Source organism: Eschscholzia californica, unplaced genomic scaffold (assembly GCF_041429995.1).
Source record: "Eschscholzia californica isolate CP2 unplaced genomic scaffold, dmEscCali1.0.p SCAF_4, whole genome shotgun sequence".
Classification (NCBI taxonomy): Eukaryota; Viridiplantae; Streptophyta; class Magnoliopsida; order Ranunculales; family Papaveraceae; genus Eschscholzia; species Eschscholzia californica.
In genome coordinates this window covers 16,419,267-16,446,167 of record NW_028238461.1, presented here as the reverse complement: position 1 = coordinate 16,446,167, position 26,901 = coordinate 16,419,267, and the positions used below count along the sequence as shown (strand labels likewise).

The 26,901-nt window shown below is 39.4% G+C and overlaps 4 protein-coding genes across 4 annotated transcripts; 1 reads left to right on the top strand and 3 right to left on the bottom strand.

Annotated features, from left to right (window-relative positions):
- Positions 1-11,757: 11,757 nt before the first annotated feature.
- LOC147543223 (uncharacterized) lies at positions 11,758-12,506 on the bottom strand. The gene is made up of 2 exons (XM_086635400.1): positions 12,394-12,506; positions 11,758-12,193 (listed from the first exon to the last, which is right to left on the bottom strand). The coding sequence occupies exons 1-2, from the start codon at positions 12,504-12,506 to the stop codon at positions 11,758-11,760; spliced, it is 549 nt and encodes a 182-aa protein (XP_086491526.1).
- Positions 12,507-12,528: 22 nt separating this feature from the next.
- LOC147543222 (uncharacterized) lies at positions 12,529-13,105 on the bottom strand. The gene is made up of 2 exons (XM_086635399.1): positions 12,888-13,105; positions 12,529-12,772 (listed from the first exon to the last, which is right to left on the bottom strand). Exons 1-2 carry the CDS (start codon positions 13,103-13,105, stop codon positions 12,529-12,531), a joined length of 462 nt encoding a protein of 153 aa, XP_086491525.1.
- Positions 13,106-18,111: 5,006 nt separating this feature from the next.
- GR-RBP5 (glycine-rich RNA-binding protein 5) lies at positions 18,112-20,796 on the top strand. The gene is made up of 5 exons (XM_086632496.1): positions 18,112-18,219; positions 19,070-19,214; positions 19,312-19,380; positions 19,501-19,607; positions 20,058-20,796. Exons 2-5 carry the CDS (start codon positions 19,079-19,081, stop codon positions 20,523-20,525), a joined length of 780 nt encoding a protein of 259 aa, XP_086488622.1. The 5' UTR covers positions 18,112-18,219; positions 19,070-19,078; the 3' UTR covers positions 20,526-20,796.
- A 288-nt stretch (positions 20,797-21,084) lies between these two features.
- On the bottom strand, positions 21,085-25,567 carry LOC147543220 (Purple acid phosphatases superfamily protein). Its single transcript, XM_086632495.1, has 13 exons — positions 25,468-25,567; positions 24,519-24,708; positions 24,332-24,423; positions 24,157-24,223; positions 23,930-24,052; positions 23,557-23,649; positions 23,311-23,440; positions 23,116-23,197; positions 22,847-22,979; positions 22,405-22,607; positions 22,164-22,289; positions 21,766-22,075; positions 21,085-21,558 (listed from the first exon to the last, which is right to left on the bottom strand). Exons 2-13 carry the CDS (start codon positions 24,693-24,695, stop codon positions 21,253-21,255), a joined length of 1,842 nt encoding a protein of 613 aa, XP_086488621.1. The 5' UTR covers positions 24,696-24,708; positions 25,468-25,567; the 3' UTR covers positions 21,085-21,252.
- Positions 25,568-26,901: the final 1,334 nt, after the last annotated feature.

Here is a 26,901-nt window from a genome sequence, read left to right as displayed (position 1 = left end):
TATGAACTTAAAATTGCAGGTTGAGCACTCAAAGAAATGTGTTGGATCGGCTCTTTCGGATTGAAGTTATTATTATTTGATACTATGATACGAATCCTTAATACATCTTCAATTGTAATATATTTATTTTTTCGGATTGTTCTTTGAAATTGACTTATTAAAAGTTTATGGTAGTTTATGTTGAATTCAGAGATGAGTTATTAAAAGTGTATAAGTGGTAGAATTTAGTAACATCAATTTCTATAATAGAAATCTTGTTACTTTACTTGTTCATAAGAACAAAAACTGACTCGTAGTGTGAGTCTAGACTTCTGCGACGTGAGTCTAGACTGCTGCAACGTGAGTCTAGACTGCTGCAGCGTGAGTCTAGACTGTTGCAGCGTGAGCCTAGTCTGCTGCAGTGTGTTATGTATATTTCATTTTATTTAAGTTCTAATTGTTTAGTCTGTATTGATGTTGTTTTATGTACATTCTAGTAGTAATTTGTACTAACAGGAGAATTACCGTTAGTGCTCAGTGAAAAAATGTAAATCAGTATTTGAAACTCTATCGTTGTTACTTCCTAATGACATTGTCCCTGTGGGTTCTCCTAGTCCACCTCCCTCATCCTAAAATGAAATCCTATTATTTAAATTTGAGAAAAAAAAATTGAGCTTTCAAAAACATCTAGAAGGAAATATACATAATGGACTTTTGTAAGTACCATACTTAAATTATTTCATCTAAATTTCCACCTCATATTTTTTTATTTCTTATGCAAGATAAAGGTCTCATGAGAATATATAATCTCATTCACCGATTGAAGTCAGATTCACCCATCCGAGACATAATGGCTACAACATCACCATCGATATTGAGTACGTCTGTGGGTTGATGAGTTAGGTCAGACCTTGTGTGCATAACAAGATATTTGTACCAGAAATTAAACTATTCCAGTTAATGATGTATGCGAAGAACAAACAATGATTATTATTATTAGTTCCATAGTTTGTGTAACCTACTATGGTGTTCCACACTTAATACTAATGTAATAGTTTGAAAACAATAAAAAAAATAATTAGTTAATTTATTTGACTATATTACAGTATAGGAACCACATTACAACAATTTAAATGAAACTCAATCACATACTGATACATCACGACATAGTTCAGACATAGTCTAGACATGTCAAGACAGAGTCTGGCAGACCTGCTAGCATTGTAACTTTCTCTAAATAATTCGATACGAACAATTACTTATAAAATAATAACCTCATATGTATTAAGATTATTTAAAAACAAAGTAAAATTGTAAGTGTGCTAACAACAAAAGATCTATGAAAAATTGACACAACATTAAAAAATTTAAACATAATTGTGTGTCGTCGTTGTAACAGAATAGACACAAGATAGATGTCGACTCCTTCCAAAAGATATTGTTCGAGGATACAAATAAACAATCATTTATTGCTCATTAAAACATCTTCTGACCACATTTTAACAGACTGGAGCTCTTCTAAATGAACAACCGCCGCAATTTCAACTGAGTCTAGACTAATCGAAAGAGTCCTCGACATAGTCTGAGTCTAGACTCCTGCAGTTTTGAGTCTAGACTCTTACAGTTTGAGTCTAGACTCCTGCAGTATTGAGTCTAGACTTTTGCAATATTTTCATACAATGTTGTACAAGTTTGTTACATCCTCGGAAGAATATCAATTGACGTCTTGAAATATCCACACACATACAACAAATTCACAACAGAATTTAAAAATGCAACAAATAAAATGTCCTACTACATTCGAATATCTTTTATTGGAGATGCATAAAGGGGCTTCACAAATTACTTTTCCTCATTGAAACAATGATAGTTGTAATCTCTAAATCTTTTTTCTCAGTTATTTGGAACAAATTTTCAAACATATGCTCGAGTTGAGCAATTTCGTCCTCCTTCACTGCCCCGTTAAATGATCTATTTTCATTAGTCTCAATTGTTCCCGATGTCTCGTTCTCATCCCACTTAAAATATTTGCAACGTATCGAGCAATTGAAAAAAATACTTGCCATGATTTTCATTATTTTTCACCTTTAATCATTGGACTACACCTTCTCCATACTGCAGACACATTCAACCTATTTTTATGACCCGAATCTCGACAACTAGCGCAAATACCGTTGTTAAATCCTCCCACTTTGTCTATCTTTTACTGCAATCTGTAAATAATGAATAAGTAGAATAAGATTATAAAGAAGTAGAATAAGAAGATTGATGGACTGGTAATAATCAGATAATTTTAATGGACGCTATCTAGAAATGTTACCAATAATATAGTGTATAGAAAATCAAACTAGGAAGTGTCCAAGTTGGCATGTGGGTCGCAAATTAGGTTTTCAGACTCTGTCTAGACTAATTCAGACTCAGTCGCGACTGTAACATATACAAGATTACTTTCAATATTTTCATCATTTTGATTCTTCACATATAAATTGACAAACAAGCAATACATAAGATAAATAACCGTAATAATAAAGATGAAGTAATAACAAACTTCAACAAACATGAACAATACTTCAGTTCATTGTGGACTATTAACAAACACATGGCGAACATTGTTAAACAAAGTAACCAATACAAAAGATTAAGGTAAAACCGTAGCCAAAATTGAAAAATTAACAACACATAAGATGAACTTGACATACAAAAATGGACAAACAACCAAAATATAAGATAAAATAATGTAATCATTAAGTTCAAACAAGTTAAAACCTTAGCAAGATGAGCAATACCTAAATCAATCAAAAACCCTATACAAAACCAAACAAGCTACACATAATATGAAACAAAGTAACAATGAAGTTGAAATTTCCAAAACCCTAGCCAAGATGAACTTACCTCAACAATTATAGAAACCCTAACCGAGCAAAAGTTTTCCCCAAATTTTCGGTGAAGAACAAGAAGAGATTTGAGAGAGAAACCGTAGAAAAGTGGAAAGATTCAAGATGCTTCAAGATTTACACTCAATTTCAACGATTTCATCCAAATAATTCGAACAAGAAATGGTGGAATGGATTAAAGATGACAAATTTCGAACAAAGATTATAGAGAGAGAATCCCCTATTCTCGGTTCTGGCTTGTGGGTTTTAGCAAATTCGGAGTCTATACTTTCTGGACTCTAATATATATAAGAGGGCAACTTTGGCCTAAAATGAAAAGATTAGGTCATTTGAGAGGTTTTAAGAAACTTGGGTCATTCCAACAAAAACCCTTTAGTTAAAGGTCATTCCACCCAATTTCCCATTGAAAAAGGATTATTCTCGTTTTGAGAATGTTCTTTTCTTTCTTTAGATCTTCATCGTCCTCTTTCCCTCGCTCGAACTCCATGTTTTATCTTCACCCTCTCACTTTTTTTTCTAATCATCTTAAGCAACAAAATTAGGTTGACTAAGAAGTCATTGGTGTTTCCTAATAGTGGGTGAAGAAGAAAGAAGATGAAAATGAGGAGATGCGACTGGGCTTGAGGGGTAAGAAATGACTTTAAATAGGGTTAAGGAACTTACCACCCTACATCCAACGGTGGTGAAAGGATTTTTTTTTTTAGTTGTTGGATGTAGGAGGAAAAGAAGAAACCCAGTATCACACAGATCATAGTTGAGTGTGCCTACAGACGGGTTTCTTGGTCGGGCTTCGTAGACGGACTTCTTAGACGGGTAGGTGTTTCTCAGAAGTAACCCAAGCTCGCCCACTATCTGAGGCGGGTCGGGTGTGTATTACCTGTGTGTATTTATACCCTTATACTAGTGTTTATAGCGGATAACGACATCTAATGTCTAACACTAATATCCCCAAGATCATCATGCAAAACTAGTAATTAACTAATAAGAAGACAGTAGATTACCTTAATCGCTATTTCCTTCGAGCTAGTTGAATAGATTAAAGAAGACCAAGAGCTTCAAATGTAGCTCCTCTACTTGGGACACCGAATAGTGTATTTAATCTCCCTCCTTGAAAGCTCGCTAGCACTCCAATGGTGGTTTGATAATAAGAAGACCTTCTTCTTGCTTGACTAGAAGATAGCTTGGGAATTAGCTCACTTTCTCCTCTCTACTTGATGTGGTAGAGTAAGAAAGCTTAGAGAGAAATTCCACACCTTATTCTCTGCCATAAGAGTGTTTATATAGAACCCTAATAAGAATTCACCTCCTTTTAGGTTTCCTAAAACACCTTTAGAATAAGATTTAGGGAAATTGTCGAAAATAGGAACTATTGATATTTTCTCAATTCCCTAAGGAGGAGATATCCAAACACCACGAAAATTGGCAGATACAATGCTTATTATATCAGAAACTAACCCTCCAAAATTTAGCCCAATCCGAGTCCTAGAAGTACCCGAATCGGTCTAGGCCCAAAACTCTTATTTCGGGCCTTTTTGCTATCTTTTGCCCAAATTCTATTTAGGCCTATGAGATATGTTTATGGGACATTACCAATGTTATATCACACTCCCACTAGTCATATCATCCGATTAAATACCCATTCTTATGTGTAACTCGATGTAGGATCCGATCGAAGTTAGCTGCGAATTACTTCGTAATTCGACGATCGTAGTTGGTTTCTAGCTAAACGCTACGACCCCTAAATCAATCGGACTTGATGATCTTCTTCATCAATTATCCTAGCCGACATATTGCTCGCATTGCCATCTTGGTCGAAGGACATCTCCTTCAACTCCTTCAGACTCCCACTTGGACTTAGAACAAGTGCAATGCCTCGATTCCCGTGTCAATTTAGTATCCCATCTGATACGTCACGTCATTCAGACTTTCTTGATCTCCGAGTACAACTGTAAAAGACAAACGATTAATTCTTAATCCGTTTGAGCGCGGCCACGCATTTTCAGTTGTCACTCATCAAGTGGCCTTGAGATACTTTTGACCTAATGTGATTAGGATGACACAATCCATTCTTGCACTCCCACTTAACTTCATGTCTATCTTGTCCTTTCCAGTATCCGTCTTTATAACCTCCTTTTACGGCGCGGCGTTTGACGAAACCAAAGTCGGGCATTCCTTACATAAGATGAGTGGAGCACTCATGTTTTGAGGAATCTCTCCAATTGTCTTTATGAGAAGTATTTGACGTTCATCAAGAGTGATGTACTTCTCATTAGAGGGTTATCCAGTGTATAAACCTTTTAAACACCCACGTAGTCGAATCGAATACACTATTTCTATAGCCCATGAAACTGCGTTATCCCATCGATTCCCGTACTAGTCTTCACGAGTCATTGTTGTCCATGCAATGACCTGGACTAGGGATTTGATAATAAATATTCCAAGTTCACTTAATAGGGTTTCATTCATCAGATCACGTATCTGACAAACCTATTCGGAATGTTTTATCATCAATGGACTGTCGTTTAAACACTAAACCAAATTTAGACGACTTGTGAAATAACTCTATTATTTCTGATAACGAGAGTTGTAAATCTGAGCCTCTTCCGTAAAACTCTTTTTACCCACTCAGTTTTACTTGTCGAGGTTTATTCCAAATTTACCTCATGCCTTAGACTGTGTATGAATCTCATACTATGTCTTAGGTGACAGTTTAGTTTGACTACCGTGGTAGTCGGTTTTTAAACTTTGCTTATTATCAATTAATTTGAAGATTGCTATCTTCAACCTTGATAATATCTAGTAATCTTTACTAGAGTTAAGGCTTTTAATTTCTTATGTAGAATTTGCAACGGTTACGGCTTAAACACTTTTAAGCCTACTTTCCTTTCATGTCTGGAAGTTTGCTACGATAACAATTTGTACTACTTTCATCCTTTAGCCTTCTGGGATGTTTCAGTAGTGATTCGGGTTTCCAATCCGAATTGGATGTCTAAATGCTCATTGTAGATGGGTAGAAAGTCACACGGTTAGAAGGATCGTCGGGTGGGCACCAGCAACTAGGCTTCGGGCCTTCAAATAGACGGGTTGACGGGCAGAAGGTCGGTTCTGGTAGTCGGGTAGATGGGTAGGCAAATGTCAGAGAAGGAAACAGCTACTGTCGGGCTAACGTCAGGGTAGAAAACGGGTACCAGTAGCCTGTAAACCTGTACAAGGGAAACACAACCGTGAAGTCCAAGGGGGCACCGGAGATGGTGTCGGCCAAGGACCCTCCGACGGTCAAGTCAGTAACTTAGTTCGATGTAATAAAGTGAATAAACCGAAGATAGAGTTACTAATGACGGTAGAGTCGTTGTAGCATTGGGGTGGCACGACTCGTAGAGTGACCGGAGCTCGATTCTACGGAATGGTGAGTTGTGGTAGCTTCTGGACTACTTGATCAGTAGAGTAGACTTCTCGTTATAGAAGAGTAGGATTCTGCTTGCGGAAGGGTAGATCTCTGCTTGCGGAAGGATAGTCTTCTGCTTACAGAAGGATAGACCAACGAAGAATGAGATAAACGAGAAGCCTCTAGCAAGTTTCGATGTGGTTTCGTGGAAGCTTCTGGCCAGAATCTCTGCCTTAGGCTAGCTTAGACCAGAGATCGTCGGGGTAGGTGATTTGTAGCCGGAGCTTAGTATGGAATGAGTGAAGTGATCGGAGTCGAGCTTCTAGAGTGCTAAGTAGAGAATAAGTAAGTAGTTTTCGAGTGAGAGTCTGATCCCCTTCCAAGAGTGAGGCTTCCTCTATTTATAGAGTGTAGAGGATAGTAACTACTCTTGGGGGCGCAGGGTTGTTAGATCCGCAATAGTAGGATCGCACTAGACTGCTTCCGTAGCCGTTGATCTCTTAAGAGGGAAAGGTAGCCTTACGATACCCGTTGCCCTAGCCTGTTCGTTGCCAGTAGAAATGGTCCACTACTCCTTTAAAGTAGCGCAAGACTCGGTCTTCAACCATGACCCCAACGTGTAGCAGAATGCTAGGATTGGGTTGACTCAATCCCTAACAACGTGGCTACGTGTACGCAAAACTAGTTGGAGTGTGGGTGGATCGTCATGGCAGACCTTATCTTGGCATGTTAGGAGCGTGGGCTTGTGTAAGCCTGCTTAGACTTTCTGGGCTTGCGAGGCGTGTTGGGCTTTCGGTGGGCTTCCTTGCTAGACCGCTACTGAAGGCACCCCCCTCATGTTACACGAGGGTGGGCGCATAAGGAAGGCCCAATGCTATTTTTTGCCAATACAGTTTGTCCCCCACTCCCTGAGTTAGCGAGTGGCTGACTTAGGGAGTAGTTGTAGCTGGAACTATTGGAATCGTGCCCGGAGGCTTTGTATCGTTGTTTTGTTTTCCCGTGTGGCACGCCAGAGCGTTTTGACATGAGTCGGATGGAGCGGTACCATAACTGGTGGGCAGCGAGTCAAGGAGACTCGTAATTGATAGAGAGGGACGAATGCTAGAGCGTTGGCCACGTTCGGGACGTGGCAAGTCAGGGGGGAGAGATGGTCGGGTTGACCGGAGGAAGAGGAACTGACGCGGTGTGCCGGGTTAGGTCGCGACAGGGCAGGCGCGTCCTGCCCTGTCCCAAGCAGGGTGCTCTTGCGATCTTTTGTTTTTTTTATGTATATATATATATATATATGATACGTATATACTGGAGAAGGGTTACCTGAAGTTTTTGTTCCCGGATCTTTGGTTCGGTTCGACAAGTACGCCGGTTCGACACGTGACGACCAGTGTTGTTCATTCGACCTTAAGTCTTCGCAAAATTACTCCGCCAAGTTCTGCTCTTCTTGGCGGCATCTCGCTCATAACACCTTTGAAGGTTGCAGACGAGTCGTGTAGCAATGAGATGTGTTGGACGACGTGGTCCGCTTAATATTATATAAAGAGAAATCTCTTGCTGAAAAAACTCTGTTAAGACATTAGTCGTCATTTCACCATAGTAGTATACTCATATCTTTTTAGATCCCATGTATCCGATTATTGTGACTGATCTTACATTATCAGCTTCAACGAGGGCTTCGACAACTATTTTTTCAGACCCTTTGCTTTTCTTTTTCCAACTGTTGTTGCTGAAATTGCTCAGCAAGTCTTTAAGAAGAGATAGATCAGAAGTAGCTTTAAAAACAAATTCATCCTTCTCGACCTTCACCAGATATTTCGAACAAAACCCCCGTTTTGAATCAACTTTTTCATGAGTGATTACCATCTTTTTAGGGTTTATTTCTCTCTCCTAAAACGTATTTGGAAACCACATTATCCATTCTCTTTATATAATATTAAGGGGTCTTGGACCCTTGTGGTTTGTTGGAGTCATTCTTGGAGTGGAGTTTGGAGAAAAAGTTAGGAGAGAGAAAAACTTGAAGATATTGAGGTAATCTTCGAATTTTTCTTCAGCGTTCTTCGTGTTCTTCGTATGTTGGTAGAAAAACTTATATTTTGATCTTCTTAGCAACAATTTGTAGCATGTTTTCCGTATTTTGATCTTATGGTAGTGTAGGGTTCCATCAAATCATGTTTCTTGTTTGCCATGTTAGTATAGTGAACTTGACATATGCATGCTAGAAAATGTGTAACTGCGGGGTAGAATCACGTTAGGCTTGTGGTAGCCATGCAAGCTAGGGTAGAGATTTCTTACCATGACTATGTGGGCTAGGGTAGCCATATGCTTGCCTTGCATTACTCTCGTAGTAGGCGTAGAATTCGACCAAATTATGTTCTCTGCGTGCTTTGTTAGTGTAGCGAACTTAACATATCTATGGCCGAATATGTGTGGTGGCAGGGTAGGATCATGCTAGCTAGGCAGAAAATGTGTAGCAACAGGGCAGAATCATGTTGGGCTTGTAGTTGTCAAGTTAGCTAGGGTAGGACCTTGTTGCCACCACCGCGAGGGCTAGGCTAGATCCTTGGTAGGAGTACATTATTCTTACTCGAACGTGTGCTCCGTAGGATGGACGAACGGGTAGACGACTCTTCTAGTGGGTACGTTGGGGCTTCGACACAAGACGGAGTTAGTTCGCGTGTTCCTGCTGGGCGACCTGTGGTGTTGATAAACCCTCCATCTGCTGGGCCGTCCGAATTGGTAGACGGTGATACGCCAGGTTGGGTTGCTCTATACGAGCATTGCTTCGAAAGTTGCCTCCGACTTCCAATCCCTACCTTGGTGTATGACATCATTAGGCGGTTCGAGATTCACCCATCCCAGCTGATGCCCAATGCTTGGAGGGTTCTGCTGTGTCTCGACCAGTTGGCTGGGCCGGGTAGGGTATTGCATGGAGAGGATGTGTCTGCATTCTACCTCCTAAACTCGACAAGGGTCGGTATCAGTTTCGCATCCGAGATGGTAGGACCCATGTGGTGACAGGCTTGCCTACCAGCGAGAGGCGACGATACAACCGGTACTTCTTCGCGCAGGGTCCTAGCTTGTTTGGTGGGCGTGACGTGTCGTGGATGCCTCCGGGGTGGAGACTTGCTAGTGAGTGATATTTATTGTTTGTTTGTCGATGTTGCGTGAGTTTTTCCGTTTCCTGCCTTACTTGGTCTAACCGTGTTAGTTCATGTAGATAGCGGGCAGGGGAACCAAATTGACTTTGTAGCACGGGACGCTGTTAAGCGTCTCGACTTCTGCCTGACTCTTAGCCCCATCGAGAGGCATTGGGAGGTCATACTTGGCCATAAGAGAGTTGACGAAGTGACCCTTAGTATGCGCTTTATCCTTTTTGCATCTCGTTCCGTTTTCTTGCCTTTGGTGTTTTTAAAGTAGTATGTGCTTACTTTCCTTTAGAGGACGTTATGCCGAAGAAGAGGTATCGTATGCCCGAGGTTGCTGGTGCTAGAAAATCAGCTGCCGCAGGTACGGCAGTGTCGCCTCCTCATCCTCTACGCATCCGTCTCAGGCCTTCTGCCGCTCCTTCCCCTTCTGTTGCAAGTGCTGAGCCGCAGCCTATGTCCGTGGCTCCCTCGACGGGTAGCAGTGGCAGTGTGGTGCGTTTCGAGGTGTCTTCATCATCGTCAGTGCTTCACGATTCTTCTTTCGTGCCACAGGTGGTCCCTCACTTGCTCATGGAGTGGGGCAGGCCAGACTTTAGGGAGATGGGGTATGGCGGGAGCATGGACTGGTCTATGACCTAGGCTTATCGGGTTCGTTTTCCTTCTTTCTTACTTAGGTGTGTTCAACATTCTTTTTATCGATTTGTCTTCTAACGTTGTGTTTTTATGTGCTTCCGTCGCAGGCTTTGTCTGGCATGGGTCATGCTAGAGATCTTCAAGACCATCAAATTAACGAGTGGAAGCAGAAATACTACGCAGAGGATCTTCTCGTCGAGGAGAAATCTCTCGCCTTGCTGAGGAGCAGACTCGTCTTGCCGAGGAGCAGGCTCGTCTTGTCGAGGAGCATAGGCGTCTTGCTGAAGAGTTCAAAGGCAAGTTGAAGGTGAAAACGGACGAGTTCGATGAGGCGGTTGAGGATCACGGGGCGCGGGTACAGATACATGCAAGGGGCACGCTTATGCGAGAGTACGTGGCGGGGAGGCACCTTACCGAGTGGGACCCGGCTGGCACGATTGCGCTTCTTGACCAACAGGAGGCAGAGGATAGGGTGATCGAAGAGGCAGAGCAGGCTCAGGCTAGGGCTAGAGCGTCGGGTAGTGGTCCCCGTTGAGTTGTGCTACCCTTGGGCTAGCTTCTTCTACTGAGCGGTAGTTAGATTTACTTTCTTTTGCTTGCCCATGGGGCTATGTCAGGACTACTGTGTTGTTAGTTTGCGTTAAACTTAGACTTTCGGAGGGCTGTAGTATCCTTGGTTGCCCACGGGGCGTGCTAGACTTTTTGTGGGGTGACTCCCCTTGTTATTCTAACTTCTGGGTTTTCCTTTGACAAATGAAGCCAGAATTGCTTTAACTATGCTTTATTGATGACTTGCGAATTGATAAATCATTGAGTACAGTAATTCAATAAAAAGTGCAACAAGTATGTAGTAGGACAAAGAGTGGTGCTCCAGGGCAGCCTAGGGCTGGGGTGAAGAGAGGCACACATCAGGGTAGCCTGAGTCGTCGGCTGCCCGCACTTTGTTAGTCTTTGGTGGACTCGTTGATCGACGTTGTATGTCTTGTTGAGTAGAGGGTAGGTTGTGCCCTGCACTTTGCTTTGTACTACTCCGACCCGGGCAGGGATATGCATGCCAACAGCGGGGAAGCGTCATCTGGGCAGAGGTGTCGAATTGTCCGTGTGAACTGTCTTGCCATCTATTGTCCCCCAGCCTAAGTGTAGAGTTAGTTTGCTCTGGACTTAGGTTGTCATTCTCGTCGGCGTCGTAGGATGGGAGAAGGTTGTCCTTTTCCAGCTTGTCCAAATTCGCCATTAGATTGTCGACCATGCACACTGCACGAGGGGTAGCCGATGGCAAATACCATCGACCTTCGGAAACTCGAGTTAGTAAGTTTTTTAGATGCTAAAAAAGATAGACAGAGGATTTAGAGGTATGTGTTACTCTCCCTTGGGCAAAGTCAGTAATGTTCTGAGGAGAGAATAAAAAATGGACAGAGGAAATAAGAATATGTGGTACTCCCTGTTCCCCTCTGAGGGGTTCGGTGTAGGCATGTTGTATGCTACCGAGTTATACTGGAGTTGCAGCTCCCTTATGCTCCTTGGTCTGGGAGTTGAACCAACTTCACCAGATGTGTATGTCTACGCTGGCAGACCAGCAAGTCTAATGGGGTGGGTCCCATTTTATTGTCAAGAATTCTGTCACAAAATGGATGAGAGGGGTAGTCGGTGGCATGGCCACCGACTCTCCGATGCTTAAGTCAGTACAAGTGTTATTAGAAGTGGTAAGTAAAGTAAAGAGATAGGGTTAGAAGTGGTACAACTTTAGATGATTGGCGTTCCAACTGTTGTTAATATTGAGCCCATCTTTTGCTTGGAGCTTGTATGCTCCCTGGCCTATCACCCTGGTGATTAGGTAAGGGCCTTCCCAGTTGGGGGCTAGTTTGCCTGCTCCAGCCTCTCTGGTATTCTGGAAAACCTTTCGGAGCACCCAGTCACCTACTTTGAAGGTACGAGCTCTGATGTTCCGGTTGTAATGACGGGCTACCTTTTGCTGGTATGCTGCATTCCTTATTACTGCCATGTCTCGAAGCTCGTCGACAGTGTCGAGGTTGTGGTTGAGTTGTTCCCAATTTGATTCTTCCGTAGTCCATTGACAACGTACTGATGGTACTCCGGCTTCTACTGGTATGACCGCTTCAGAACCGTAGGCTAGGGAGAAAGGAGTCTCGCCAGTTGGGGTTCTAGCAGTAGTTCGATAAGACTAGAGAACCCCTGGCAACTTGTCTGCCCAAGCCCCTTTAGCTTTTTTAAGTCTTTTCTTCATAGTTTTCATGATGGTCTTATTAGAAGACTCTGCTTGTCCGTTAGATTGAGGGTAGCGTGGGGTAGAGAAGCTAAGCTTGATTCCCCATTCCTTGCAGAAGTCCTCGCGATCTCTGACCTGACGGAATGCCTCAGCGGCTCAGCCTCGATCCACTTGGTGAAGTACTCTGTCACGGCTAGCATGTAAACTCTCTGCCCTGGAGCAGTGGGTAGTTTTCCCACGATGTCCATACCCCAGTTCATGAATGGTAGGCTAGTAGTAGCCGGCTGTGAGGACTCGTTTGGCTAGACTACGGCTTCCTGAGTGGTTGCCACATTCTCCTTCATGAAGCTCGGCTAGCACGTATTTGGCTTCCTCTAGTGTAACGCATTTGAGATAGGGTCCAGAGTAGGACCTTTTAAGTAGTTGACCTTCCAACATGGTGAACCTAGCTGCCTTTGCTCTTAGTCTACGAGCCTCATTCTTGTCTTCTGGTAGCTCGTCAGTGGTCAAATAACTTATTATTGGGTGTCATCCAATTGTTGCTGGAGTCTACACTTGCTACCTTCAGGGCAGGATTTTTCCATGTGGCTGGCCACTGGAGCGTAACTAGTGGGATTGACTGCTCTGACTTGGCTGGAATCGATGAGCCTAGATTGGCTAGGGCATCAGCATGCCCATTCTCCAATCTGGGTACCTGTGTTATGTTGGCCTCTTCGAAGTCAGCTAACATATCCTCTACCTTGGCTAGGTAAGCGTTCATCCTGACATCTCTAGTCTGGTATGCTCCTTGCGTTTGATTGACTATCAGTTGGGAGTCTGACTTTATCTCTAGCCTTCGAACACCCATTTCTTTGGCGAGAGCTAGCCCGGCGATCAATGATTCGTACTCTGCTTCGTTATTCGTGGCTTTGAACTCACATCTGACGGCACGTTGGATTTGGTCTCCCTTAGGGGATTGGAGGACTAGCCCTAGCCCGACCCCATTCATGTTACTAGAGCCATCAACCGACAGGGTCCATTTCAGCTTTTTCTGCTCTGCAAGACATAATAACTCCTTCTCGGCTTGAATTAGGTAACTAGGTGTAAAGTCGGCTATAAAGTCAGCCAACACTTGGGACTTAATCGCAGTACGAGGTTGGTAGGAAATATCATGCTCGCTTAATTCGACAACCCACTTGGTCAGTCTACCAGATAGTTCTGGTTTGTGAAGCACATTCTTTAATGGAAATGTAGTAACTAAGACTATCGGGTGGCACTGAAAATTGGCAGATACAATGCTTATTATATCAGAAACTAACCCTCCAAAATTCAGCCCAATCCGAGTCCTAGAAGTACCCGAATCGGTCTAGGTCCAAAACTCTTATTTCGGGCCTTTTTGCTATCTTTTGCCCAAATTCTATTTAGGCCTATGAGATATGTTTATGGGACATTACCAATGTTATATCACACTCCCACTAGTCATATCATCCGATTAAATACCCATTCTTATGTGTAACCCGATGTAGGATCCGATCGAAGTTAGCCGTGAATTACTTCGTAATTCGACGATCGTAGTTGGTTTCTAGCTAAACGCTACGACCCCTAAATCAATCGGACTTGATGATCTTCTTCATAAATTATCCTCGCCGACATATTGCTCGCATTGCTATCTTGGTCGAAGGACATCTCCTTCAACTCCTTCACTGTGTAGGGTTTCGGGCTAAATGTTTCCTCTTCGGACTCGGGCGTTCCGGATCGGGTTTCGGGCTTTCGGGCGTAATTCCCACCCTTATACTGTGATGGTTGTGCCTAGTTTAAAACGAGTTTGTTGCTTTATATAGTCTTGTTTAGCCGACTGCGATGAGTGGCTGTAATGGGGTCGTTTAGATCCATCATTTTGAGATGAAACTGATATTTCGCAGTCGTAAGATATAGAGATTCTTTTTTGGGATTATCCCGTATATTTGATAGATGCAAGTTCAATTCTTTTATTCAAGGATATCTAGTATTTTTTATAAATCGTGTCACCAATCTTGTATATTTAGTAGGAGAAAATTTCCTCCTTGTGGGACTCTTGTGTCCCAAGTTATTGAAATACCTAAGATCTTAACCCCTAAATTTTTGTATTACCTACCCAAACTATCAATATCATCAAAACAAAATATCAAATAACAATATGATTATATCAAAATCAATGCATTTCATGTATATTCTCTTGAGTACAACACACACACAGTGTCCCAAAAGCCTTAAATTTTCAATTAAAAAACTTAAAATTTGTCTAGATCAAAGGCCTACTTTCAATATCTTCATATACACAAATTTGTAACATTTACATCCAAAAACACTCATGAAGTTCGATTAACATACCGGTTGGGAAATTCAATTTCAAATCTAGAAAAGATAGAGTTGGTTATTGGATGTTCAACCTAGAGAGATAGATTCAACCTCAATGGAACTAGATACAAATGACCCTGATTTCTTAGGATGCAAGATTTACCCTAAAATACTATTTACTCGTTAATCGAAGTGAGAAAGAGATAACCACTGGTTTGTTTGTTGTGAGGTTTTGGAAGAAAGGAGAAGAGGAAAGGGAATTCAAATCTGGTTGGATTAACGAAAAATAAGATGGTATCTAAAAATTAGGTAAACTGTAGGCAACAATAGTATGTGGCATGCTGTGATTCCTGCTCATGGGTTATAAATTATAATAAAAAAAATATGAATCGTGGCAACCCATATAAGATTTTTGCCAAGAAGCTACCTAGTTTTCTTGTTCCCTAACATTACTGAAAATGAAAAGGGGTAGTTTACAGTATCAACAATGAGAAAGGTAGTTTCCCGAAGGTCGATATTCGGGGAAATAAACAATTTTTCTCAGGCACAAATTTTTGGGTGGAAAGAAAATAATTTAGAGAAACTTTTTGTTTCCACCAACATCACCTCCTTTAAAATCCTTTCAGTTTTTCTTCCTCCATCTTCCCCATCTACCTCCACCATCAGTTCGGACGACTTTCACCATTAACTTCCATGACCACCACCAACTTCGACAGTATCCTCTTCCCCTCTCTCTATTTCCCTCTTAATTTTTCTCTTCTCTCATTCTCCCGTTTTCTTCTCGCTTTATAAGTTCTAGCGATGGGGAAAGTCCCTTCGCTGGAACCTCGTATGGTTTTCCAGACTAGATTGCTTCATTTTGATCTAGTGCTTCCAGATCTAAACGAAGGGTTCCGGTGAAGGGCTCTCAGTTTCGTCGGAACTTGAAGACAGAAGAGACATCCAAACGAAGCGTTCTGGGGAAGGGCTCTCACCTTCGTCAAAATTTAAAGACAGAAAGAGAGGAAAGCAGGGAGACTGATGGAGAGATGAAGAGGAGAGAGAGAGAGATCTGATGAACAGGAGAGCGACAGGTGATAGAGAAATAGTTTATGGTCGCCGACTGAAAGTCGGCGGGCGACCGACCAGGTGTCGGTGACACGAAAAATGGTGTGTTTGGTTCAATAATTTTGCTTTCCGCCCATTGAATTTTTTTTTCCGAAAGCTTTTCTCGTTTCCCTAATACATCGACTTTCCCAAAATACTGCCACAAAGGGTACTTAGACGGACCATTTTATAGAGAAAACCTTCAGAGTAGATATTCGTTTTTTCTCTGGTAAAGGGTCTTCCCTTCGCCAAAACCCTTTTTTCCTTTCTACTATAAGTTTTGTTATCTTTCTATATAAGTTTCTAGAAAACTTCAGTCCCCAATCTTCATCCCTTAAGGAAATCTCTGTATCTATTCTTCCCTATTTTCTCTTTCCATATTCTAATATTAACAAATACCAACAGAAAGAAGAAAGATGTTAGATAAAGAGAGAGATAGAGAGTGTTTGGTGGAAGCAATTTCACCGGCGTACTCAGGTTTTAAGATCGAAAAGTTAGTTAACATGAAGAAGTGATGTTCTTCTCATGGGATTTCTGGTTCAATGTTCCAACTTTGAGATCTATTAAAATATTTGCAAGAAGAATCGTGTTTACATAGAAAATATAAATCCATCAATTGATTTCACTGATACTAGATGGAAGATCAAAATTCAAGAGGATTTTGGCAAGAGATCCAACATATCTCATCTATTCAATTGCTTGATGATATTCCGATTCAGTGGCGACAGTCTCCTCGTAGTGGCAGCGGTCTTTCAGTGGTGGCGATTTTCCGGTGATGGCGACAGTGGTCATATTGTAAATAAGAGCAATCAACACTGATGCGTGTGCATGGATGTAAATAATTATTTTCAATATTGTCGACCTTTAGGGCAGGGACGGATCCAGGATTTTCATTTAGGGGGTGCGAATTTATATACTTAAATTTTTTTTAAACACAGTAGTTAACAAACTATTAATATTCATTAATTATATTAATACATTAACGACTCCAAACGCAATTGACTCTACGAGAGTTCATATTTTGAAACGTTCCATAATCGACTCATTGTCAATTTCACTAAAAACTTTTTTTCAATAAAAACCACTAAACTATCATTCAGCCACGGAAGACTCATCTTGTTTCTTAAACGTGTTTAACTAGCTTCATAGCTGAAAAAGTTCTTTCAACGGAGGCAGTTGCAACAGGCAAAGTGAGTGCTAAAGTGATAATCAAATAAACTAAATGATATGCTTTGTCTCTCGTAGTTTCCACTAATGTTTTAGCAAGAACTCCAATCCCATCTAAATTTGAGAAATCATCATTCTGCCTCATATCGTAAATGTAATTATCAAGTTGAGAACTGAAGTTTGTTAGGTTTAAGGTAGTTGAATTGAATACTATAGAAATTTAGGATAGTTGAATTGAATATTATAAAGTTTATGGTGAAGAATTGAAGTTTGTAGGAGTTTATGGTAGATGAATTGATGTTATTAAGGTAGTTGAAGAATTTTAGAAGTTAGGATAGTTGAAATATTAAAAGTTAATAATATTTCAACTAGTGGGATTCGAAACTAGCACCTCGTGCTCCCACGACCCAAAATATAACGACTTAACCATTGAGCCAAGTACTATTTCATGTCATCAATTCACACAATCGGGCATATATAGGGTGTAAACACATAAATGTACAAAACACTCAAATGCTTATACACGGTTTCGAAGTCACAACCTCACGTTCCAAACGCAGCACCTTCACCACTAAGCCAAAGCCTAGCTTGTGTCAATTTATTACATCAGCTCTTATATATCAGATGTAACTATATACATATTAAAAAGAAAAACTACTACTACTATATTATTTTTTCGGGAGGATCCATGGGGTGCGGCCGCACCCCCTCGCACCCCCATGGATCCGCCCCTGCTTTAGGGTCTTTTCATTCTCGATCTTAAGGATCTCTTTTTTCGACCTTTATGGTCTTTTTTTTTTTGAGTCTGTGTCTTGTCAATTCTTTTCCCTTCATGAGACACTTTACATTCGAAAGTTCTGTGAACTTTACTTATGTAACTCTTATGTAGTTTTCACAGGAATAAGAACTATCTACCATTTAATTTTGTAATCGTTGTGACTTATAAATGAAATTATGGGTTAATAGAAAAAAAAAAAAAAAAAAGGGTACTTGGACGAAAATTCCCAAAAATTATTGAGGCGAAGATATATTTGGTCAAAGACTATGTGGTAGTAGCAAATCACCTGAGACCCAACTGAAATACAACACCAATATTTGACGAACCCAGTGAAGTCTTATCCATCCGTTCCTTTTGTATGTCGTATCTCGATAGCATTTCTTTACGAAAATGGAGAAGACAGATGAAATATTTTTCGGGTTTGTCTCGGGAATCAATACGTTCTAATTCCAAAAGAAAAAAAAAAATCTGTCGCCGTTTTCATCCAACGAATCCATACCCCAAATGAACGGACAAGATCTATTTGAGATGTTGATAAATAATCATCGCATTTCCAAACCCTTATTTCTTCAAACCACAGAAACAAGGGTTTTAGCTGAAACAGACTACACAAGGTAAACCTAATCTAATTCCTCCTTTTTGATCATCTATTTCAACTCTTTTAGAATTTTGTTTAGGTTAAGACTGTCTTATATGTTTGATAGTACATACGGCGATTTCACTTTTAGGGTTTTACTTTGCTGGTTTGTTTCTAGGTAATTATTTATAAAGATAGATCTCTTATATGATGATTGGTGATGGATTCTTGAGTTTATTTGTCAGATCTTTTGATTCTTGGAAACTAGTGTTTGATTTGTTGATTGTTCTAGTCATTTTATCAGTACTTGTGGTGATTACTAGTATAAATGGTATTGTGATAAAAGGTTTAATTATTAGCAGTAGATTTTGCTGCTATCATTGATCAATGATGATGATGATGGTTCCATTATATTTAGGTTAAATGATTTCTGTTTAATCTTTGGCTCGAGTTCTTATAGTATTTTGTGCTTTTAGAGGTGTTTTATTTTCTCATTTAAACGATGGTTCAATCTTGTTTTGTTGATTATCACTTGTAAGGAATCGGAATGTCTCCGAAGTTTTTATATATCATGTCATGTGGTTTCCATGTGTCTGAAACAAATGAGAAAATTTGTCGGCGAAACTCCCAGTTTTATGCAGTTTTGGTTGTATGCTTGTAGGTCTTCCAAGTTTAGGGCGACTTGCCTTTTTTCGTTAACCAAAATAATTCGGAACCCGTTGTATTTCTTGGTAGTTTGTTTATGTTTGCATTTGTTGGTAGTAGTACTTCAGTCAAATTCGAAATTATTAGGAAAGTTTTCTGTATTTACTGGGTTCTGTTTCAATGTTAAAACTTATGAATATTTTGATTGATTGGTTCTCTTTCTTTCATCTTTGTTGCTCTAGTTTTCGAAAATGGCTTTCCTCAGCAAAATGGGGAATCTACTGAAACAGAGTGTTGGAAAGAGCTTAAGCTCTGAATTGTCTGCATCCAAGCCTTCCATTTTCCAAGCTATAAGATGCATGTCATCTTCCAAGCTCTTCATTGGAGGTGAGTAGATTTATAACTTTCTTCTACCAATACAGTGTTTGCTATTTCTCTCTTAATCTCTTGTTATGTTATGATGTTCTCAAACTTGGTGGCTCAGGTCTATCTTACAACACCGATGACACTAGTCTGAGAGAAGCTTTCGGTGCCCATGGGGAAGTAATTGAAGGTATCAGTTTGTGCGTGAAATCTGTGGATTATAGTATATCAAAAGCTATGTTTTTTTTTCTCAATGGTGATTTTCGTTGTGGAGGCATAATTCCTATTATTGATATAATGTATCCTGCAGCAAGAGTCATCATGGACCGTGAGACAGGTAGATCTAGAGGCTTCGGGTTCGTTACTTTCACATCTACTGAGGAGGCATCTAGTGCCATCTCTGCCATGGATGGACAGGTAACCGTTTCAGATATTTCTTATCTTGTACCTTAACATATATTAAGTGCGATAAGTCCATGATGACATTTCAATGGTTTTATCACTAGTGATGTCTAAGGTGAATTCCTTTTCTTGTTTCTGTTTATAGTAGGATGCTGATTTTCTATATTTAGTAATTTCTTTATGTAGTGCTTACTGATACAAGCAAAGTAAATATGAGCTGGGCACTCTTTCTCCCTCTTTTCTGCATCATGCTGGTTGTGACTTACTCTAAAATGAGATAGGATGTCACATAAAAGTTCACCCGCTTGTTGCCACATGAACCTCTTCACTGATTTCCATAACTTGCTTCTTTAAATTCCAAGTAGCTAGTGTGGTGAAATTATCAGGGAGTGTCTTCGATTTTTACTGCTACTAGTTTCTTGTTATTTGATTATGAAAGTTGTTTAATCTCTATACACTATACAGGATCTTCATGGTCGTATGGTACGGGTGAATTATGCGACTGATCGACCTGGAGGAGCTGGAGGATTTCGTAGTGGTGGTGGCGGCTACGGTGGAGGTGGCTACGGTGGAGGTGGCTATGGCGGTGGTGGCGGCGGTTATGGAGGAGGCGGTGGTGGCTATGGAGGTGGCGGTGGCAACTATGGTGGAAACCAAGGAGGTGGTTATGGTGGTGGCGGTGGCAGCTACGACAACAGTGGAGGTTTTGGTGGTGGTAGTGGTTATGATGGTGGAAACAGTGGTGGCTGGGGAGGCAGCAGCAATGTTGCCAGTAGCGGCAATGACAACTATGTTAACGATGCTGCTGGCGTGGAGGGAAGCTTTCCAAGTGGCAGTGTTGGAACATTCGACCAGGGTGAGCAACCGATGGGAAATTCCTTCAATGATAATGACGGACCTGCTGCTGATGGCTACGCAAACAAGAGCAGTTGATTGATCCCTACCATCTCCGTTTCTGCCTCGCTTCGGCTTTAGAGGTGAAGCAGATTAGCAAGCTTTGAAACTGCATGAGTAATGGAGACGATTATAGTTACCCTAGTTTAAGAACATTTTGTTAAAAGAGTGCATGCTTATTGATCTTTACATCTATCTTTCCAGTCTTAATAGTAGAACCAGTACTGTTTCATGAGATGGATTTTAGTATTTGTAAACCTTGGGATTTTAATACCCGAAGATGTCAATAATTAGCTTCTCTTAAAGATCAGACTTCGTTTTGGTTTATGATTAATGACCCGTTTCTGCAAAATAAACTGATTTTACTATGACTTTAAGTAACACAGTTTTGAGCTCCATTTAGTTATGACTATTGACTAGCGTCGAATTTAATCATCTTTATATCTTTTAATATATTTTGTTCTTCAATAAAATAAGCCAACAACTCTTGGTTGGAGTGGTGAAAGGTTCATTCTTACACTTTAGAGGTCTAGGGTTAGGGTTCGAGGCACGCTGAAAATTAAAAAAATAAGACAGTTATCAAGTCATTGAAGTCATGTACAAAATAATATCAACTCATGAGAAAATATAGAATAGTTGCAAGGAAGAATTTACATCACTTGAAACATTTCTAATTAATTCTTGGTTAACCCCATAATGTACTAATATACTAAACCTAACATTACATCAAAACTATCTACTGGTTTTCGTGTTCTACTAAACTATTTCAAGAAGCAATGGTCACACTTGGACAACTATCAACATCGCAAGCCAAGATATCGCGATAATCCCTCGATATTCTGAAGGAATCATAAACTTTTCCATCACTACTTTTCTTGTACTCGAACAACAAATTTGAATGATCAAGTGCTGTAAGTTTTGTGAACCCATAATCGAAGTCTTTGTGAAGGCTCCAAGCTGTTTGAAGAGTAGTAAACTCTGCTAGACGAGCTCCTGCACCACCTGCAACAATATGGATTGTCCCATTCAAGTTCCCTTTATAGTATGATTTCTCCGAACTCGTACAAACACTCTGGAAAACAAAAAAGAGAAGGGTAAGCTTGTCAAGTCACTAAAGTTAATGTTCCTAAACTTGTAAGAATCCGAGTCGTAAAGAGTGTAAATAAAGAGTACCAATGGCGAAGAAAAGATAATGTCCGTAAGTAGGGAATATATCTTTCCTTCACCGTTGTTGCACTCTGTTGACATTCGCTACAACAGTAGAGTATTCCATTTTTACCTCGTAGATTGGGCACGTTCTTTCGTAGTTATGGACATGACCATAGAAAGCTATATCAACTTTATATTTCTGCCATAGTTTTTGAAGGCTTTCTCTACCCATTGGTTCCTCAAATGTGCCTTCTTTGGCATAAAAACTATTAGAAGAATAACCAAGTACTCTATGAGCTAAGAAGATCAACCATGGTTGTTTTCGTCTATCTACAGAAGATAGGCATTGTTCAATGAATTTATATTGTTCTGTTCCTTCTCTCCAGTCATGTTCTGTGTCGGCTACACAGAAACGAAACATCCCATAATCTGTAGAATACCTGAAAAAAACAAGAGATGAAAAAAAATTGGTATGAAGATTTTGCTAATCGAATTTATAATCGAAGAGTTTTTGTGCGTGTGCTGTACCAAAATTTAGCCCGGTTCTCGGCTGGAACATAGAACATGGTTTCAGCAGGCACACCACATTCTCCACCCGAATCCGTCTTTCCATAGAATGATCCTGAATCGGGCCAGTCACGTTCGTGATTTCCACTATAAAAGGATGAAGAATAGAAACCAGAATTACAAGTTTTCCCTTTAAATTGGCATAAATTAGTGTCGGCAAAGAGAAACGATATTAAGAAGTGAAAATGGAAGGACTATTAACCTTCCAACCATGTAAGGAACATTCGAGGCGATAGGTTCAACTTGTGAAGTAAATTGATCCCATTGAGAAAGATATCCATTTGCATAAGATAAATCTCCTATATGAAAGACTATATCGGTATTCTTCAAGTCTCGAATAATCTGTTTCGTGGTATTAAGCGAACCGGGTTGGCTGTTATATGCAATTGATCCATCTGGTTCAGCCTGGTATCAAGTAACACGAAATAGTGTTTTAATCGATAACCCCACAAAAAACACAACTTGGGAAGATATATAGTAAGTCAAACAGAGAAGCGGAATAAAAAATATCTATAGAGCAGGACGGTTTAACGAAGGCCAAGCTACTTTTAGAGGTTAGCGACAGGCCGCCACGCTAAGCCACGAGCACCCGAGGTATGGCCCATTCTAAGTAGTTGGTGAGTGGTTTGTCAGAAAGATCATACCTTTCCCATATCGCCGAATATAACGACTCGTTGTACAGAGTCCTGACCAGGAAAAGGCGAGGCCCGAAAATTATATGATCCACTCCAAACATAAGAACCATTAAACATTCTATGCCCCAATCTGTATGTATACCTGCATTAACCAAACATCACTATTAGGATTCACTAATCGAAAGCTTAAAGCCAATTTCCACCCTTAGAACATAACATCAACCAACCCATATAAGAATTATAAGAATGAAAATGAGAACTTGGTAGATATTATATACATTGAATTAGGCCATAAATCCTTTAGAAAACTAGTATGGATGAAACCAGGATCACGCCATCCTACTGTTCTAGCCGGTGCACCTGTAGATGAAGGTTTTGGAAAACGTTTAAGTCAAATGAGAATACGAAAGGCAGAAATCAGTAACATATAGACTAAACGAGCAAGAACTCCTTAGACACAAATTTAAACTCACCACACATGCTATTTCGATCGAAAGTTAATGTTCCAGCCGGAGAACGTATTCTATCTCCTCCTTGGGTACTCCACTCAACAAAAGGTTGTGCTTCATTGATCCCATATCCACTTGTCCAAGTTACAGTCATCTATATATATATTTAAGTATATATGTCATCAAAATGATCGAAATAGGAATAGAGAAAAATAGATTTTTCACCGGTTCAAAGGGAGTGCCTAACTATGAGAGTGAATAAGGACTTACCTCGTTCCATGACTTCCCGTGCGCCAATCGCGGGTAAGCAGGCGCCTTTGGATTGGCGAAAACAACTTTGTTTGAGACGGTGGTCAGCTTAGGCTGTCATTTATCAAATAAGAGTGTGAATAGAAAGAAAAAAAGTAGAACTTGACAATGATAAAGTAAATTTCAAACCACCTAGTTTGATCCAAATATAAAAATATGACCTAGCTAAAATACTATAACTAGAACACTAAGTGCAGCTAAAGTTATCGCCTTTCTTGCAACAAAAAAAAAAAAGTTATTGCCTTTTTTTTCCAAATTTATCCACATAAAAGTTAATTAGATAATAGATTATAAAAGTTAGAAAAGAATAACGGGATTATGAGTATGATCATACATTTCCAAGGCCACCCGAAAATAGTGCAAATGAGAAGTCTGATCTCTGGTTGATAAGTTGAAGCCTCAAAGTCCCTTTCCCCGTTTCTTTATAGTTGGGATTTGAAAAATGGGCAAATTGCAACTGCAAACAAATTTAACAGTAAGTGAACATGTTACTCGAACTTAAATGACAGCGATTAACCCTTTCGAGAAAAAGAAACGAGAAAAGGCAAGACAAGTTCAAACCTTAATAGGAGCTGTGCATAGTAATGGTTGTTGAGTTCTCTTATTCTCAGCAGCACAAATCGAAGAACTGAAATTTGGATTCATCAAACAACTATAAGAAACTATAAGAACAAACCCATAATTGTAAAAGAACCCGAAAAACTAGATTTTGAAATACATAGGTATCGAAGATTACTTGAAATTTGCAGGAGAAAAAACTCCAATCCAATCATCATTTGATGGATTTGGGGAGCTAAATTCTATATCAACCCAATCCACATTTTGACCCTGAGGACATTGACAAGATTTTATGAGTTTGAAAATCTTGTTTAGAGTAATATGGAGAACTATTTGGCATAGATAATGGGTAGTGAATTGTTTACCTTTAATCCAAGTATAAGAGGAGAAGCTTTGACATAAGCTTTATGATCAATATCAACTTGAGTATTTTGAACGGCAATTCTCGAGAAAAGTTGCTCGTGTTGGGGCGAAGATTTCGATCCAAATACACTTGTTAGACCCAATAGAAGCAATGCCAATATGAATATATAAGACTTCATTGGGTACCAATATCTGCAATCAATTGAACTAACAAAATTTATGACACTAATTGCATATAAATATAATCCACTAAGAAAGTATATTTCTTTGTCATATTGAATACTGATAATCCAAACATAATGAACCAAAGAAGAAGTCTTTGTTCAACATTGGCAAGAAGATGAAAAAAAAAGTACCATATTTAAGCCATAATGAGAAACAATAGGGGGAACCAAGAATTTATACATATTGTTTGATGGTTTATTCAGACTACTCGAATAATAATACTTATTTAGCTTCTTAGAAGGGAAGTACGTATTACTTTTTTCGATAAGGATGGTCAACTTTACGTTCTCTACGTTAGGTTTGCAGAGACTGAGCAAATTTTCCGCAAATTCGATCATAGTTTGCACAGATTTGTACAATTTGAACAAAACACGTAGGTTTTCATGGAGTTCAAAAGTTTGTACACACTTAATAGGTTTGTACACGGCCGACGTTCAAAACATTGACATGTCTTTTTAGCTAAGACCAACCGGAAATTAAGTCTCAAACCAAATTTCCCGAAGATTAAATACGAAAGAAAAAAAAAATGATGCCATAAATATACTATAGGAAATAGTCCCAGATTAGCAAATATTAGAAAAAGCTGATTTAAGAGTAAAGATTTGTGTAATTTGAGTTGTTTAACTTTAAACAACACAAACGATCCAATAGTGAATGTTAAAAGAGTATGAAGAAAAAGAAGGAAATCAAGAAAATCAATGAGAAGGGTAGTAGTTGAAGATAAACCTGAGAGAGGGTTGAAGGAGATTAGTATGAATTAGAGGGTTTAATAAAAACAAAAGAAGATGGTGAGTTTTTATAACAAAGTGAAGAAGAAGAGAGTCGGACTTCTTTTTTGTTTAGGAGATTTGTTGGATATACATGTTTATCTCCTCATAGGGGTAGTAGTAGTAGTGTTTAAGTCCAACTTAATTTCCTTCCCACTCTAAGATTCCAACAATTTTGGGTAACTTAGTACCGAGAGGTATAGTCTTCCACGTGAGAGGTAAGCGTTTGAGGCACGCTCAACAATTAAAAAAAAAAAAAAACAATTTTGACTATTTTTTAGGTAGAGACATGACTCTTTTTTTTTTGCCTCATGGACCCAAACAAGAGAGTTGGGTAACGTAGTGTCAAGAGTAGGATCTCAATTTTTAGGTATTAAAAAAAGGATCCGTGGGTATATAGCCCAAAATAATGTTCAAAAAGGGTTTAGGGTCCAATCTTCCCAAAACATGGATTTTTAGTCCTTTTACTCTTTGGTCAAAAAACCCTTACCATCTCTATTTTATTTCCAGTTATGTCCCAACTCTATTTACACGGGATTTCTAAATGTGGGGCCGAGCGAATCTTGGTAACAGTTAAATGAAGCGTGATTTTTGGATTATTACCGTTTACAACAAAATCTCTTAATCGACTTTCTCTCTCATCAGTTGTACTGTTTAGGCAAAAATCACAACTTTCCCAAATTGAAAACGCTCCAAAATCCTAACGAGAAAATTGAATCACCATCTTGCAGAAGGTAAGAAACCGGCTTTATTCTTCAACTTTCTTAATCTTTCAAGATTCCGATTCAGTTGAAGAGGTATCATCGTCATTAAAACGAAAAGGTTTCTCGATTCGTTTGGGTTTCGAACCATCATCACTTTCAGGTGAAAATCTATATAAAACTGAGCTTGCATGGTTATTTTTCATCATAAAGAAGTTTGTGTCAACGTTATGGTGAGATTTTGGGTTGATTTTTAAGGTTTTTTCTGTTGTGACATAGTTTCTGATGTTCAAAGCTTCGTCATAAATCAATTTTTAGAGATCTGTTTGATAAATTATGTTAATTTCTGTCTGGTATAACTTAAACTACTGTAAAGTATGTATAATTTATATACAAGTATCCGTGATTTACCACAGGATTCGGTAATTTAAGATAAATAACCAATGATAACAGAAAAAATTTAAAAGTTTTTAATTGATCAAACCTTGTATTTCTGATAGTGGTCACTTATATGTAGGAATTTATATTGCATACTGATATACAATAAGTATGTTTTACAATGGAATTTAATGATGTACAACAAATTATGATATACTAATGATAAAGTATAATTTTAAACGTTATATACCTAAAGTGTAAATACGGTATTATTTATAATTTATAATAAATTATGCAAACTTTATGAAAAATAA

Bases quoted from the DNA above. Each gene is read 5' to 3' on its own strand.
- LOC147543223 (XM_086635400.1), bottom strand. From the start codon at position 12,506: ATGGACATCGTGGGAAAACTACCCACTGCTCCAGGGCAGAGAGTTTAC. The intron at 12,194-12,393 runs GTCAGAGATCGC...AACTACTGCTAG, and splicing joins CCGCTGAGGCATTCCGTCAG to AACCCCAACTGGCGAGACTC.
- LOC147543222 (XM_086635399.1), bottom strand. From the start codon at position 13,105: ATGGGTGTTCGAAGGCTAGAGATAAAGTCAGACTCCCAACTGATAGTC. The intron at 12,773-12,887 runs GTCAGAGCAGTC...CCCAATAATAAG, and splicing joins GGCTCATCGATTCCAGCCAA to TTATTTGACCACTGACGAGC.
- GR-RBP5 (XM_086632496.1), top strand. From the start codon at position 19,079: ATGGCTTTCCTCAGCAAAATGGGGAATCTACTGAAACAGAGTGTTGGA. The intron at 19,215-19,311 runs GTGAGTAGATTT...TTGGTGGCTCAG, and splicing joins TTCCAAGCTCTTCATTGGAG to GTCTATCTTACAACACCGAT. The intron at 19,381-19,500 runs GTATCAGTTTGT...TGTATCCTGCAG, and splicing joins CCATGGGGAAGTAATTGAAG to CAAGAGTCATCATGGACCGT.
- LOC147543220 (XM_086632495.1), bottom strand. From the start codon at position 24,695: ATGAAGTCTTATATATTCATATTGGCATTGCTTCTATTGGGTCTAACA. The intron at 23,198-23,310 runs GTGAGTTTAAAT...CTTCATCTACAG, and splicing joins CGATCGAAATAGCATGTGTG to GTGCACCGGCTAGAACAGTA. The intron at 22,608-22,846 runs GTATGATCTTTC...ACTTGATACCAG, and splicing joins TATTCGGCGATATGGGAAAG to GCTGAACCAGATGGATCAAT.